The sequence below is a fragment of the Chamaea fasciata genome, unplaced genomic scaffold (assembly GCF_029207755.1).
Source record: "Chamaea fasciata isolate MVZ Bird 193981 ecotype frontalis unplaced genomic scaffold, bChaFas1.0.hap1 SCAF_2, whole genome shotgun sequence".
NCBI lineage: Eukaryota > Metazoa > Chordata > Aves > Passeriformes > Sylviidae > Chamaea > Chamaea fasciata.
The window spans coordinates 16489812-16504645 of NW_027094087.1; the positions used below are offsets into that span (position 1 = coordinate 16489812).

The 14834-nt window shown below is 50.9% G+C and overlaps 1 protein-coding gene across 3 annotated transcripts; it reads right to left on the reverse strand.

The window, feature by feature from the left end:
- Nucleotides 1-2437: 2437 nt before the first annotated feature.
- Nucleotides 2438-13495, reverse strand: IL18BP (interleukin 18 binding protein). Of its 3 annotated transcripts, none has more exons than XM_066209409.1 (5): nucleotides 13135-13495; nucleotides 12879-12941; nucleotides 12648-12713; nucleotides 12297-12426; nucleotides 2438-2969 (listed from the first exon to the last, which is right to left on the reverse strand). In XM_066209409.1, exons 1-5 carry the CDS (start codon nucleotides 13211-13213, stop codon nucleotides 2870-2872), a joined length of 438 nt encoding a protein of 145 aa, XP_066065506.1. In that variant the 5' UTR covers nucleotides 13214-13495; the 3' UTR covers nucleotides 2438-2869. The 3 variants fall into 3 exon arrangements, with proteins under 3 accessions (XP_066065506.1, XP_066065491.1, XP_066065499.1); XM_066209394.1 differs by lacking the exon at nucleotides 2438-2969 and adding an exon at nucleotides 11722-12178; XM_066209402.1 differs by lacking the exons at nucleotides 2438-2969; nucleotides 12648-12713 and adding an exon at nucleotides 11722-12178.
- Nucleotides 13496-14834: the final 1339 nt, after the last annotated feature.

The following is a 14834-nucleotide window of genomic DNA, read 5'->3' on the forward strand; positions in this document are numbered from 1 at the left end:
ATTATTATAGGGAAATACTTACTTCTGGTAGCAAAAACCTGCTTCTGAAAAAAAGTATTTTGAGTGATCTGAATGTAGTAAATAATTTGTTCATTTTTTGTCCTGAGTGGGGGGCCTCTCAGGCCAAAATGAGACTAGACATAAATAGCAGCAGAAAATTATTTGTTTGACTGTTCCGGCCACGCATGGTTTTAGAGGTGTATCCTCCTTCCAGCATGGAAACCCATGGTTTATTATGTGTTATCCCAAAAGTTTTCTAGCACAAGATTCTATCCCTGTTCTTTTTGTTTAGCAGGTTTTGACTGCTAAAGATTTTTCAGTGCTTATTTAATAGTAGCATCATTTCAGGTTTTTTGAATCTGCTTTGATAATTCCACTTTTTCCCCCTCTAATTGCAGGTCTGTGTATTTAAAAACTGCAAAAAAGCAATAAAAAGCCTTTGACTAATGTTTGAGAATGCTACTGTCACAAGGAAAGTTTATCCTATTCAATGGAAGTTTGAAACCTATGAAATTGATTTCTTCCATTCTTTCTTCAGAAAAAAACTAATTAAAACCCCTCATTGATCACTTGTACTAACATACGCCTTTCTGAAAGTGGTGTATTAAGCAAAGAGGAGTTTAAATCTATATAATCTTGTGCAGCTTGAGTAATGTACACAGGATGAATAGCAAACCCACCCAATTTAGATAAAAACAGCATTTTGTACTGAGCAGGGTGTTAAAATATAAGATTACAGGAAAATGCAATAAATCAGTCCCTGAATAAACCTAATCTGAAGTCTTGACTGCAGACTAGCTACGTAATCTGATCAGAAAGCCCTAGGGAGACCGTGGCCCTGAGGAAAACAAAATGCTGGATTTGCTGTCTTTACTCCATGGGAATTTTAGGAATTCCCTAAGTGGGCTGATGGCTGAGAGGAATTTTGTTTTCTGTCTCTTTGCTTAAACAAATACTGTACTTAGTTAGTTAGTCCATAGATAAATTGAGGCAAGTAAGTTTGTGATCAAAGCTGAAGTTCTTCAGCCTTTCAGGCTGCAGCATGATTCATTCTTGTTGTTAATAGCTTGAAAATTATATTTGCATCTGCTTGTGCCGCTGAAGACTGGGCTACTGGCATTAGGTTGTAGCGGTGGAGTACTCAAATGTAATGGAACAAATTCCTTCCCAGCTTGATAAAAATGCAAGATAAAATAGGCAATACTGTAGCACTGAACTTGAACAACACACTGACCCTTGAAATGTTCCCTGTATGGGTGTTTTGATTTTCAGGTGTACACAGACTCCAGGAGAGGCAATTAATCTATAAACACCTCTGTAAAATCCTCAAAGCCATCCATCCTATGCAGAGCTTCTCTCCACATCAGAGGCAAATGCTACAGTGGGAAAGGCTGGGACACGAAACTGCAGGGAGGCAGAATGACAGGAGAAAACTCAAGAGAAAGGAGGACATCTTCTCCTCCCAAAGAGTTGGGAGTGGTGATACTTCCCTTTTTCCCTCAATGAAGGTCACCCTCAGCAGGTCACAGCCTGCTTATTCCCAACCCAAGAGAGCAGAAAGGAGGCATGTGCAATTTTCATGCTGTGTTTTTTACATGCAGCCTGCACTTTTCCTAATAAGAGTAGGGGATCAGGATGAGTGGCAGGAGCTGCTTTGCCAGAACATACCTGGAGCTATTCCAGCTTGGAGGTGTGCATGGTACATGCTGTCTGAGAAGGCAGACACACACAGACCTGGGTACTCACGTTTGAATTGCATTAGGACAAGCATTTACATAAAGGAAAAGTGAGAAGGAAATGTTTTAAAGATTTACCAGCATGGGAGGAGAGAACTGATTTGCACAGATGTAAAGTAGAATGATTGGTGGAGTTGTGCTCCCTGGGATTTAAAGTCTGAGTGTAAGTGTATATCCATGCATAAAGCATGAATGTGTAGGCTCACAAATACACAATTGTATTTTCATACAAGAAGTACTTTTGTAATTGAAAGGTATGCACAGTGAAAGCCCTGTTTATTCATGTGTCCTCAGAAAGAGATTTGTTCTGGGAAGCCAGGTGTCCCTAGGATGGGTAGCACTGTCCAAACACCAGAGCTACCTTTGGTGGCTCGAGCTGAGCACTTCAGCACTGAAGGACTTACATTTATTTTTAAAATACTTTTTAAAATTTTCATTTTTTTATGCCAAACCAACTACTCCCTGGACCAAGGGCACTTACACTGAGTGAACTTTAGGAAAGAAAGCTTGACTGCAACTTTGGTTATTTCCCAGTACCCTTTCTAACGTGACCTGGACAAAAGTTCAAGGTGAATGTTACATGAAACTAAAGATCTGCTGATCCTGTCTTGGTTTGGGAAGACGGGTATCTGCTAGGTAATTAAAAAAAAAAAACAACAACTGCAGTTTCTTTTGGAATGGAGAGTGTAAACTCCCCCCTCCACACCTTTTTTTCTTTTTCAATTATAAATTACAATCAGAGGCTCTTAGGCAAAGATTTGGGAAATAGGAAGAGCAGTTCTTTACTAGTATGTAATACAAAGCAAACAAAACCAAAAAAAAACCCCCACCAAACAACTACAGCATTAATAACAAACGAAAACAGTACCAAGAACCTTGAGGGCTTTGTTTCACAAAACCCAGGGCAGTTTGGTTTCGGTGTCCCTGCAGGATCCTCAGAGCACCAAGCTGAAACAGTGGAAAAGTCCCGGGCTGGTAGCTGGGATGGCAGGGTGTCTCGGAAGGCAGGGGCAGGATGTCCTGGCAGCGCAGGGGGTGCAGGGTCACACTGTAGCAAGAGGAGCAGCGCCAAAGAAGCCGAAGGCGAGGCAGAACCAGCCCAGCTCCCGCGGGTGGCAGAGAAAACTCAGGATTCAGGCCGAACCGGTGATAGTAGATTTCCCAGGACTGGATCCTTTTGGCCACAGTGAAACTCTTCCAGCCAGCAACAGCTGTTCTCTCTCTCCCCGAAGGCTGGAAAAAGAAGAGCCCGAAGCTGCTTTAAGCTCTGTCTTTTACCTGCATTATCTTCTCCTTTCCACCTTTGTCCACCTCTTTGTTTCGGTTAAGTACTCTCAAGTATCCAACACTTGGTCTCCTTGGTAACTTATGGGGAAAAAATTCTTTAGAGAAAGAAGGAACAAACCTAACCCTCAACAGATCCCAAAACACGATGCTGAAAATTACCGTCTATTGTAGCACTTAATTTTCTATTGTTCAGATCCTAAAATAGGGGGGAAAAAAGTGAGAGCAGAAAGCTGCATGATCAAAAAACTGGTATGAAATATTAATGGTCACTAAGCAGCTGGAGACTGAAACTCTGGAGCAGGGCACCTTGGGGCCAGATATCTCAGCTCTGTTCACTCAGATCGTGGATGTTGTCATTGCCATTGAGACTCCAGAGCTACATAGAGATACTATATTTAGTTTAGTTTGTCCTTACTGTATTGTAATAGATACATAGTATTAAATTCGTGGATTAAAATTGTGTGTATTAAAACTTTGCAGTGGAATGTAAAAACCCCTGAATTCCTGGAAACAGTTCCAGGGTATCTCTTTGCATACCACAGTCTTTTCACAGTCCAAAGGTGTTACCTCGACATCTGCCAGAGAGATAACCAGGAAACAGCCCATTAAGCATGGGCTGACCACATCTTCACAGTTCATCAGGAGATCCGATATCCATCTGGGCAGCGGGTGGCAGAAACCTTCTGACAGAAGATTCGGAGACTTTTCATTCAGACGTCTTTTCAATATCTCAGGAAACTCTTTCAGATATCTCTTGCGGACACCAGACATTTCAATGATTATGTTATGTACATGATGTCATGTTCTTCGGGTTCTTTGTTACCGTCTTGTTTTCGCCTTAGGGTAGAAAAATGGTATAAAACACCTACCCCGAGACCCCGAATTTGTGGGCAGTACTCTGGAGAAGCACCCTTTGCTGCTCCCGGATTGTCCACCCAACATTCAATTGATGTTGTCCTGATTTATCGTGGCGTTTCCCGAAATTGCTTTTCAAATTTGTTAAATAAATCTTTGATTTTGGAAATTGGCTCTAATCATTTATAGCATGTATCATTGACTTTATTTATAATTTAAATGGCAGAATAAAACAGATCCTAGATGCTCCTTCCTTGAGCTTTCTCTTCTAATGCTCTTCTCAAGGCAGTTTTAACTGAACAAAAGGTCTCAAATCCTGTCAGCTGGAATAATTCCCATGAAAATTCCTGTCCCCTTTTAAGATTTGCCTAAAGGAGTCTTTGCAAAATGGAGCAAAATCTCTCCACCTTTCTTTGTGGTTATCATTCATAGAACTATTATTACCTTAGGCATAAAGGTATAGTGTAATAAACAATTGCAACATATGAAAGGCAAATTTTGCAGATTCTGTTATTTCACCTCCATTACAAAGCAACAGATTTGAAACACAAATACCTGCTAGGAAGAGTTACCGGAAAGAGAGAGAAACGGCCTCATTTATAAACATACAATCTATTAAATATTTGTCTTATTTATCCCCCTCCTTTAGAGCCAAAACAGTGACTTTCTCTGGATGGCCAGTTTCCTGCTTGGCTGAACTTCTCAGCTGTGGCTGGGTGTAGGATCAGTCTGCAGGGCAAGCAGCAGTGCCTCCTCTATCACTCAGTCCTGCCCTTTTATGTTTTCATGGGCCAGCACCCCCCATGGCATTCCTTCACCAGCCAGGAGGGTGGTCCAAAGTCTGCCTCGACCATTAATGCCACCTGTACCACACTGACAGGCACAAAGGGCTCACCTGGGAATGCTTAGAGGTGCTAGCCAGCTCCCTGCTCACTCTGGGAGGGGAGCCAGAGTGCTTGGCTATTGTTTAGAGGGGGTTGGCCAACCTGCTGTGCAGGACCTCTGGTGCCTTGCCCACCTCATGGCTCTGTGCTAGCCATCCACCTGAGAAGCCCTTTGACTGTCCCCATGGGACATACTCTGCTCTGCCTGCTTCCTGGGGACTTTGGGTGGAGGTTTAAAACAGAACTTTAGACAGACTTGGAAAGCCTGCTCAGCCGACTGGAGGGAGTAACTGGAAAGCCATAAGAGGAATGACAGAGGTCACCTCGCTTGTCCAGCCTGGAGAAGAGGAGACTGTGAGGGGAAACCTCATAGCAATCTGCAGCTTCCTCATGAGAGGGAGCAGAGAGGCAGGCACTGATCTCTGCTCTCTGTGACCAGGGACAGGACCTGAGGGAATAGCCTGAAGATGTATCAGGGGAGGTTTAGGCTGGAAAATAGGAAAAGGTTCTCCCCCCAGAGAGTGGTTGGGCAGTGAATAGACTCCCCATGGCAGTGGTTACGGCCTCAAGGCTACTAGAACTTAACAAGCATTTGGACAATGCTCCCAGGCACAGGGTAGGATTGTTGGAATGTTCTGTGCAGGGCCAGGAACTGGAAACAATGATCCCTGTGGGTCTCTTCCAAATCAGGATATTCTGTGATTCTATGAAATTTTCAGTCATAGCTTAGCAGAGGCACAACTGGCTCTCAACTGTTCAAACACTGTGTATGCTTCTCCATGATCCAGGATGGAAAACACCACCTTTGTGGCATGTTTTACATTCCTGTTTTCACAGCAGAGTACCTTCTGAATGCTAGAATTTCTGCTGCTAGCCTGGGACTAACTGTCCTGAATAAGCAGTGAGATTATTTGCAAGAACTCATAAGCAGCTTCACAAGGAAATGCAGCTAAAAAAATCATGAGGCAACGTGCTGTGGAGCAAAGGCATTCTAGTAGGGCACATGTAAGGAACAAAGACTAAGATTTGCTGTGATTCAAATGAAAAGATATTTGCTGCTTTTTCAAAAATAATGCCTGGCCTTTACATGCTCCAGGTTCTTCTGGGAATGGCCGATACTGGTACCACAGTAAGAACATTTGGCCAAAGTCAGGAGGCGTTAGGGTGCCATTCAGGGCCTGGACATCCAGCCATTTTTTTTCCTAGCAAACAGTGCACCTGTCCAAGCCATGAGCAGACAGTTTCTCCAGAAAGCTGTGGGAAATGGTGTCAAAGGCTTTACTAAACCCTAGGTAGACAATCCACAGCCTTTTACTCACCCACTGAGCAGGTCATCTTGTCACAGATGCCAGGTTGGTCAAGCAGGACTTGCCTTTCACAAACCCTGTAGGCTGGGCCTGATCCCTGGTTGTTCTGCATGTGCCACATGATGGGATTCAGGATGGTCTGCTCCATCATCTTTTGAGGTACCTGAGACTTTTCCTCATTCTTTGTCTCTAGGTTTCCCCAGCCATCCAATAAAGGAGATTCTCCTTAGCCCTCGTTTTGTGGTTAATGTACTTACAGAAACATTTATTTTATTGTCTTTTACAGCAGTGGCCACATGAGTTTCCACTCTTGTTTTCTCTCTGCATGACCTCACAATATCCTTGTTGGTTTCCTGACTTGCTGCCCCTTCTTTAAAATGTCATAAACTCTCCTTTTTACTCTGAGTTCCAGACAAAATTCTTCTCCCTCTGGCTCTTCTTTCAGCATAGCCTGCTCCTGTGCCCTGAAGATTCCTTCTTACAGCATGTCCAGCCTTCCTGGGTTGGTCTCCTTTGCCCTTCAGGACAGTCTCCCAAGGGACTCTGTCAACCAGGCCCTTGAACAGGCCAAAGTCTGCTCTCAGGGAGTCCAAGGTGGCAATGCCGCTAACTCCCCTCCTTACTGCTCCAAGAATCCAAAACTCTATCCTTTCAAGATCACTGTTCCCAGGATGGCCTCCCACCATAGTAACATGCAGTAGTCCTTCTCTCCTCACAAACAGCACGTCCAGCAGGTGCCTTCCCTAGCTTCCCCCTCGCCAGCTGTGTCAGGAACATCTCTTCCACACACTCTAGGAACCTCCTGAACTCTTCTCTCTGCTGGATTGTATTTTCAGCAGATATCTAGTGAGTTAAAGCCATCATGAAGACAAGGGCTGGCCATCATGAGACTTCTTTCTGCCTCTTGGTCCTTGGTTGGGTGATCTGCAGCCAACTCCCACCTGGATATCTGCCCTGTTTGCCTTCCCCACAGTTCTTACCCACCAACCCTTGACACTTGCATCACCACTGTCAAGCACTAGACAGTCAAAACACTCACTCACGTAACTGGACTATCCCAGCACATCTTATTCCTTGCCTGTCCCTTCTGAAGAGTTCACCACCACCCATTGCACCATTCCAGTGGTGCCAGTCATCCCATGTCTTTGTGATGGCAACTATGCCATAGTTTTCCTCCTGCACCATGCCTTCCAGGATCTTCTGTTTGCTGCCCATGCTGCACACTGGGGCAGATGCACTTCAGTTGGGTTATCAATCCCAATGCCTTCTTGGGGAGAGAAGCTACATTTCCTGTGTGACCATTCTTAGGAGCTTCCATGATTTCTAGCACATCAATTACACTTGCACTCTTGCTGCTTCATGGATCTCCATTTCCTGTGTCTACTGAGATGGTAGCCTGAACAACCTCACTAACACACCATCCTTAGAACAGTGTCAAGCCACTCCCAGACGTTATCTCAAGTGACCTGTTTTTTATGCCCTTCCCCCTTCAAATCCAATTTAAGGCTCACTCAACATGCCCTACTAACTCCTGCACAAAGATCCTTTTCCCTCTGAAACAGGTATACCCAGCCTGTCATCAGTAGGCATATTATCATCTAAACCATGCCATGATCAAAACCTCCAAAATTTTGTTAGTGACCCCTGGCTTAAAGCCGGGGATTTGTCTGTACAACTTTCCTGTTTCTACCCTGAGCAGTGAACTCCCAGACCAACCTCCCCCAGTTTTACTGCTGATGATGACAACCTGTGGTTGGGAATATGCCTGGGGTCAGCTGGGGTCCAATGTCCTGGTCATGTCCCTTTTCAACTCCTTTCACACCCCCATCCTTCTCACTGGTGGGGCAGCATGAGGAGCACCAAAGGCCTTGATGCTCTGCATTGACTGAAATATCCCTGGTTTATCAATGCTCCCTCCAGCAAAAATCCAAACCACAGCCCCAGGGAAGAAATGGAACTTCTCCTCTTCCCAACACAGTACATTATCCATCCCTTATTCTATGCCATGTATATCCTGCTCAGGTTCTGTGGTATCCAATACCCACCAGCCCCTTTCCACCCTTAGCTATCATGCACAGATATCACTCCCTTAGTCTATGGACCACTCTTATGAAATATCCACAAAATACTTATAAAATGTCCACAAATGTTCATCAAATTATAGAATCACAGAATGGTTTGGGTTGGGAGGGACATTAATGCTGATCTTGTCCCAACCCCTTGCCATGAGCAGGGACACTTTCCACTGGACCAGGTTGCTCTCCAGGCCCCATACAACATTGAACCTTTCCAGGGATGGGGCATATACCTGCTCTAGTTTCGCCTTTTGCATGGCAGCAGTGCTACCAGGGGTGTACCTGCTCTGTTGGGGGTTTATGCATGGCCACACACTTCGAGGTGTTCCAGCATGACCTCCACCACAGCCACAGATGCTTCAAGGTGTACCTTCTCTGGTGTGGTCTTATCCTTGGGCAACATTCCCTTCAAGGTGCTCCTGCTGCAGCATGGACATAGCCACGGTCACCGATGCTTTGGGGTGTCCTGCTTCCACATGGACACATCCACAGGTCACAGTAAGCAGAAGCAGCTGCTAATGAAAACCAAACTAATTTACAGTAAGGCGAGCACAGGAGCCCTGTGGTTTTACTTTCCCTTCTTCCTTGGCCTCCAGGGCTGCCCTATCCAGACTCTCCTCACACCAGAGCCTACTCCTCATCCCAGGTACCCCAAGGGGACAGTGTGTCCTTCTCCTCACCAGGGTTCCCCCAGCAGGATTCCTGCCCTCAGCCAGGGATAGTGCTGCTTGCACTTCCCCCACTACAGCAAATCCTTTGTGTGCCATCCCAGTGAGCCCCAGGGCCCCTCCACCTCTGTGTCCCCAGCACCTCCAGCTCTCATTGCCCTTACCCCTCATCACCCATAGATATGTATGAGATATGGGGTTGTGCTTGTTAAAGTTATTAATGGTTATGCTTAACAGAAAGCCCTGTGGCAGGGCACAGCAGCAGGCTGTGCAATCAGAGGTCAGTTGTGGGGTGAGAGGCAGTTGTGGGGAGAGACGTGGAACATTGTGAACGGGAAGCTGATTGCATGGTGAGACACATGGACAGCAGATTGCAGCTGAGCAGCCAATGGGAGCTCTTCTTCTGTTAAGTTTTGGTTACGTCTGGTGGAAACTAAAGGTAAATAAGAAAGGTGTTTCCTACAATAAAGCAATTTCCTTTGCATGCACAAGGGGGTCCATGTCTTTGTTCTCCATTGCTACAGATCCCTCCCATACCTGGTTGCTGTCCATCTCCCTGCTGGCTGATGGTGCCCCTCATCTGGGGAGGACCCTGCTCCTGATGGACACGAACCCTGCCAGTATGTGGGGGTGATGGGTGAGCATGGCCATGTTGCTGCTGTCAGCATAGGAGGAGTAAGAGGTGGCTGAGCCACATAAATGATAAAGTCTTGGGGGTTCACTTTGGCTTGGAAATGAGACTGGGGGCCTAGCTTCAAACTGCCATCCCAGTGTCATGAGCATTGGTCCCATGGTCCCCTTGCTTTGTCTCTGAACCTCCAAGTGTGCTGTGCTCTGCTGTGCAGACCTGGGTCCCCAAGGAGAGGTATTGCTGCTGACCTGAGCCACAGCCTATGCTGTCCTCAGCAGGATTGGGACTGGGGCAAGCACTGTATCCCAGGTCAGGAGCACCCTGCACCCATGCATCCATAAGATCACCACATGCTGCTGGCTGGGATTCCAGAGGGCTTGCTCCTGGTGGGTGACAGAGCAGGGCAGGTCTCAGCTGGTGCAGGTATCAGCTGGTCTGGGTCAGTGCTGGGACGTGTGGTGAGGAGGGGCTCTGCCTTGTGATGCAGCTGGGGTGCTTTCCCCCAGCCTGCCCTGTGTCTCTCAGCAGCCCCTCCAAGGCCCCACCACACTCCCTGATCTGACTTTGCTCCTGCTGCTACAGTTCCCCAGCCACTTGTGGAGCAACTAGTTGCTTCCCTGTCTGCAGCACTGCAGCATCTGGAGGCTTCCCTCAGGGTGGCTCTGCCTGCCATGGAGCATCTGCTGGCCAGGACCCTCGCCACTGGCAGCCCCCACACCAGCAAGACCTCCACCTCATCAAGGAGATGATGTTGGACATGGCCCCCACCTTCTTAGCTGCTACTGTGTCCATGAGAACATTTCAGTGCCACCAACCCATCCATGTTGGCTGCTCCACCTCCACCTCCCACTGGAAAATGGGCACCCTGCCCTTCAACTGGGATGTCATCTTCATGATGGGGACCTGCCTGCTACAGTGTCCCTACCAAGGACCTGTTCCATGAGGACAAGGAGGTCCTCATCCTGTTTTTCCAGATGTTTGAGGTTGCTAACATCGCCCTCTTCCAGCTGTTTCTGACTGTGCCCAGCACCTACAACTGTGATTTTGTGAGAGGTGATGTCCCCACAGGACAGTCTCTTCCACTGCTGGGCCATGGGGACATTGGCAGGGAATGGTTCTGTCCCATCAGTTCTGCCAGGACAGGGAGGTCTCGATCTTGGTTGTGAGGGGGTGTGCCATGGGCAGACACCCTTGTGCATCTCTGAGTTGCTCTGACCTGTGGTTTGCAGTGGGGTCTGTGCGCAGCAAAGTGTGATGCAGTGTGGCATGGCATGACGCAGCATGGCGTGACATGGCACGGCATGGCAGGGCTGGGTGCCATGCTGTGCAGTGAGAAGTGTGCTGCTGCCATCACACTGCAGCAAGGAGAAGGGGTCCGGGATGGAGCCACCAGTTTCACGGGGACAGCTCAGCCTGGCCATAGTGCTACTGCCCCCAGGACATTGGCTGAGCCTAGAAGAGGCCTTTGCTGAGTGGCAGCTGTGGTGTCAGGATGCAGCTGTGTGTAGGGTCTGTGAGAGGCTTTCCCAGGAATGGAGGCTGGGCTAGGGGGTGCAGCAGGGTTGCCTTGGGCAGGTCCCTGCCCAGGTGGCTGCTCCACTGCTTGCCTTCCCCTGGCTCCCAAGAGTTACTGTGGGACTGGGGTGTCCCCAGGGGACTCCTGTGGCTCCCTGGGTTGAGGGCAACTCATGGCGGCTGCATCTGGAGGCTTCTCCATCCCCTCCCATCCCTATCCCTCCCACATTTTGAGCATCCTGAAATGTGAAGTCCATAGCCCAGGAGTTGCTCAGGGGGCTTGGGATCTGTTCCCCAGCCTGTCCCACAGTCCAGGGGGGTCACAGCCCCCACAAGCACCTGAGGTAGCAAGAAGGGGGCTGGCACCCAACAACAGGGGCCCTGCCAGCACAGGATGATTATGGGGGCTGCCCGATGGAGCAGCAGATGGGACTCAGCAATGCCATGCTGAGGAACAGTCCCAACCCCCCCAGGTGCAGAGAGGGATGTGATAGGCCCATATTCTGGGGTGCCTGGGCCGCAGGGCTTCTCCATCCACCCTCTCCTCCCAAGCAGGGCACAGCCATTTTGCCAGGTATTCCCTGGGCAGAACTGGGACTGACTGTGGCTCTCTAGCTCTTTGCCAGGCAGGAAGGGGGTCAGGAGTGGATCCTGCCCTTCACAGGCACCAGGGCTACCTCCTCTCCCTCCCTCCCTCCCTCCTCAGCCCACAGGTGCCCTCTACCCCTGGCCAGTACCATCCCCAGGATGCAGGTGACACTGGGTAGCCTTGATGTACTTTAATAAACTCTGGGGTCCCAGAGCCTGCTATGGGCAGGGCTGGTTCCAGCCCAGGCAGCGCTCCTGACTCGGCTTGGGGCACCAGCAGCCCCAGCTGCAGTGGGGCCAGCACATGTGGGGCCATGTAGTCCACAAAGCAGGTCACAGAGACAGGCCTCCCTGGAGGTGTCACGTGTGTGCAGTGGTGTGGGGCTGTCAGAGCAAGGAGCTGCACTGCAGGGCGCTCACCCAGCATGAGAGTTGCTCCCCTGTCTCAGCCCAGGCCCCCACTCTTCCCAGTGACAGGGGCCAGTGCTGGGGACGGCCATTGCACCTCCCTGGTGTCGACACCAAGGGGACTGAGCACCACGCAGGTGAAGTTGGTGTGCAGGTGCTGGCTGTCGAAGGACCTGAAGTGCAGATCACGGTGCAGGGCCAACCCCGAGCCCTGCAGCTCCTCTCTGTGGACCCAGCGGGGACCAATCAGTGCCCACTGCCGATGGGCAGACCCAGAGGCCCTGCCCCAACCAGGGCTGCCCCGCTGTCACTGCCCCCCAGGCCCCCTGTCCCCATACTCACTGCACTGTCCCCTCATGCACAGCCCCGTCTGGGTGCAGGCTCTCCACGAAGAAGCCGTTCTCCAGCCAGTAGAGCAGTGTGAACTCTGGAAGCCCACTCAATGCCTCGCATGACACAGTCATGCTCTCGCCTGCAGCCGGAGGGGGCGTGAAGGTCAGGGGGGCTGCAAGGGTCCCCAGTGCCCCCCAGGCACAGCCCCCCTCCCCAACTAAGTGGTAAATTCCCACACCTCATCAGCACCTCGAAATCTTGGCTGTGGGTGGAGGATTCACCTTGTGTCTGCTGGAGGAACTGACCCCCACTGCAGCCTCCACACCCTTAGTCCATGCCATGGCCCCGAGGGTCTCTCACCTGGGCGGGGGAGCTCTGCTGGCACCCGCAGGATGGTGATGCTGGGCGGCTGCAAGGCCATGGCGCCTGGGGGAGCAGAGCGGGGTGAGGTGGGAGGTAAGAGTGACCTCGAGACCCCACATTTTTATAGTGGGTGAGGAGGCAGGGTCTTCCCGGACCCCTGAACAGGCCTCTTGAGGGGCATAGAGCCCAGGGCTTAGGCTCCCCGGTCCCCCAGCAACCCCTACTTACCTGTGCAGCAAGTGGCCAGGCTCCAGCAGAGCAGGAGGATCCAGGCAGGGTGTCCCCGGGGCTCTGCAGACAAAAATGGAGCTCAGTGCTGGGGTGGTTCCCGCAGCATTCCCTGAGCCTGGGATGGTCCTGTCCTCTCAGCATCCTCCCAGCTGGCCACGGTACCCCCAGCATGCTCCCCCCAGGACTCCCCAAGTCGGCGATCCCATACCGTCGTATCCGCCCAGCACCTCCCGAGTCTGGGATAGTCACGTACCCCCCAGCATCCTCCTCCCGGGGTCCCTCAAGTCGCGGCTGGTGCCCCCCAAGGCTGTTCGCCTACCGCTCCCGTACATACGGAAAGCCCGTGGTTCACACACGGGGCGGCTGCGCTCGGGCTTTATGACCGCGGCCCGGGGAGGAGCGAGAGGCAGCGCCGTGACTCACCGGGAGCCGCCCCCGGCCCCGGCGACGTGGCGCGACGCCACCGCACGGGGACCCTCACCTGGACCTTGATGTGTGTTGAGGGGTCCTGTGCCGCCATGTCCCCGAGCCCTCTGAACGTGCCTAGTGTCCCCAGCACTCCGTGTCCCCTGTGCTCTGTGTCGCCTGCACCTGGGGATACGTGATCGGCATCCCACGCCCCTCCCCCCTGCCCCACATCTCCCCTCGCCCCTGGGGAAGCATCCATGGGCTCCCCAAGGATGGTGGAGTGGGGCCTAGCTGGGCCCCCCAGTGTCCAGCACATGGGGCTCTGGCTGAGTGTCACAGGATTCTGAACATGCTGGTTTGCTCCCCCGACGCTTTGGGGTCAGGGACAAGGCAGGGACTGCAGAGGAGGAAGGGGGGTAAAGCCCCCAGGAGACTGAGTACACTGGCTGGGGGAGTCTGGGTGCTGGCCCCTGGGGGTCCCAGCTGGTGCAGGACAACAACTTAGCAGATAGAAACCTGCAGGGCTTTAGTTCTTGGCTGCAGGAAGCCATCTCCAGTGTCCCACAGCAGTCTCACACCCCCAGAGCCAGCCCCTTGACAGCAGATGTGATTTTGACAACCCACTGGTTACAAAACCAGGGACCATCCCCAAACACCTCACCCTCCAGCAGCACCAAGGCTGGAATCTAGTGCAGGTGCGGCAACAGGGCAGAAACAGCAACCTGAGTCACAGGCCCTGGCAAGGCTTGGGAAAAAGTCCCTAAACTCCCAGTGAGTTTTGTTATCCATTCCCAGAAGAGCAGGAAGGTAGTGGGAAGGGGAGTTATCTTGGAGACGCGGCAAGTGCAGTAGGTTCCTGACCTCCTGCTGGGATAAGGCCAGTGGCTGCATCCTCCCCACAGCAATCATGGGTGTCAAATGGGCAGAGACGAGCCAGAGGCAGCTCTCATGGCAGCACCCAGTTCCTCTGCCACCTTCCTGTTCCCACCACCATCAACCAGCTTAGCTCTGCATGCTACAGGGTGAAAGATGTAGGCAGGGAATGCAGATGGCTGCTTGGTTATCATCCATGCAGTATCTTTCCTCTGGGGCAGACAAAAGGAGGAACCATGGCCCTACCATGCAGCAGAGAAGACGATCAAGAAAAACCCAGGGCTGTGTCTCTGTTTCCAGGGCTCTTATTTCGGTGTTTGGCACAACACTGCAATGTGGTTTCACCCAAACGAAAACTCGGAGGATGCAGTATGGCGCTGGGGTTCCCCAGGGGGAACACAGACGACACATACTTCCTGGCAGCCATGCCACCACTGTGGCCACTTCCCAAATCCCCTGAGCCAGAAGCTGCCTTGTAGCCCTCCACCAGACCCCAGTGCCCTCAGGGAATATGACTCAAGTCTCCAAATGCCAAAATACCACCGATGGCCCTGGGATTGGGGACTTTGCCCCCACCCACTACCAAAAATTGAGCCCAAGGCCACTTGCATCAGCATGGCTCCTTACCAGCATGGCCAGGAGGATGTCATGGAGTAATGCTGGGGCAGGGAA

Excerpts from the sequence above, each read along its gene's own strand:
- IL18BP (XM_066209394.1), bottom strand. The coding sequence starts at position 13,213 with ATGTACGGGAGCGGTAGGCGAACAGCCTTGGGGGGCACCAGCCGCGAC. Across the intron at positions 12,942-13,134 it reads CGGGAGGAGGATGCTGGGGG|AGCCCCGGGGACACCCTGCC; the intron begins GTACGTGACTAT and ends TTTTGTCTGCAG. Across the intron at positions 12,427-12,647 it reads AGCAGAGCTCCCCCGCCCAG|GCGAGAGCATGACTGTGTCA; the intron begins GTGAGAGACCCT and ends CTCCGGCTGCAG.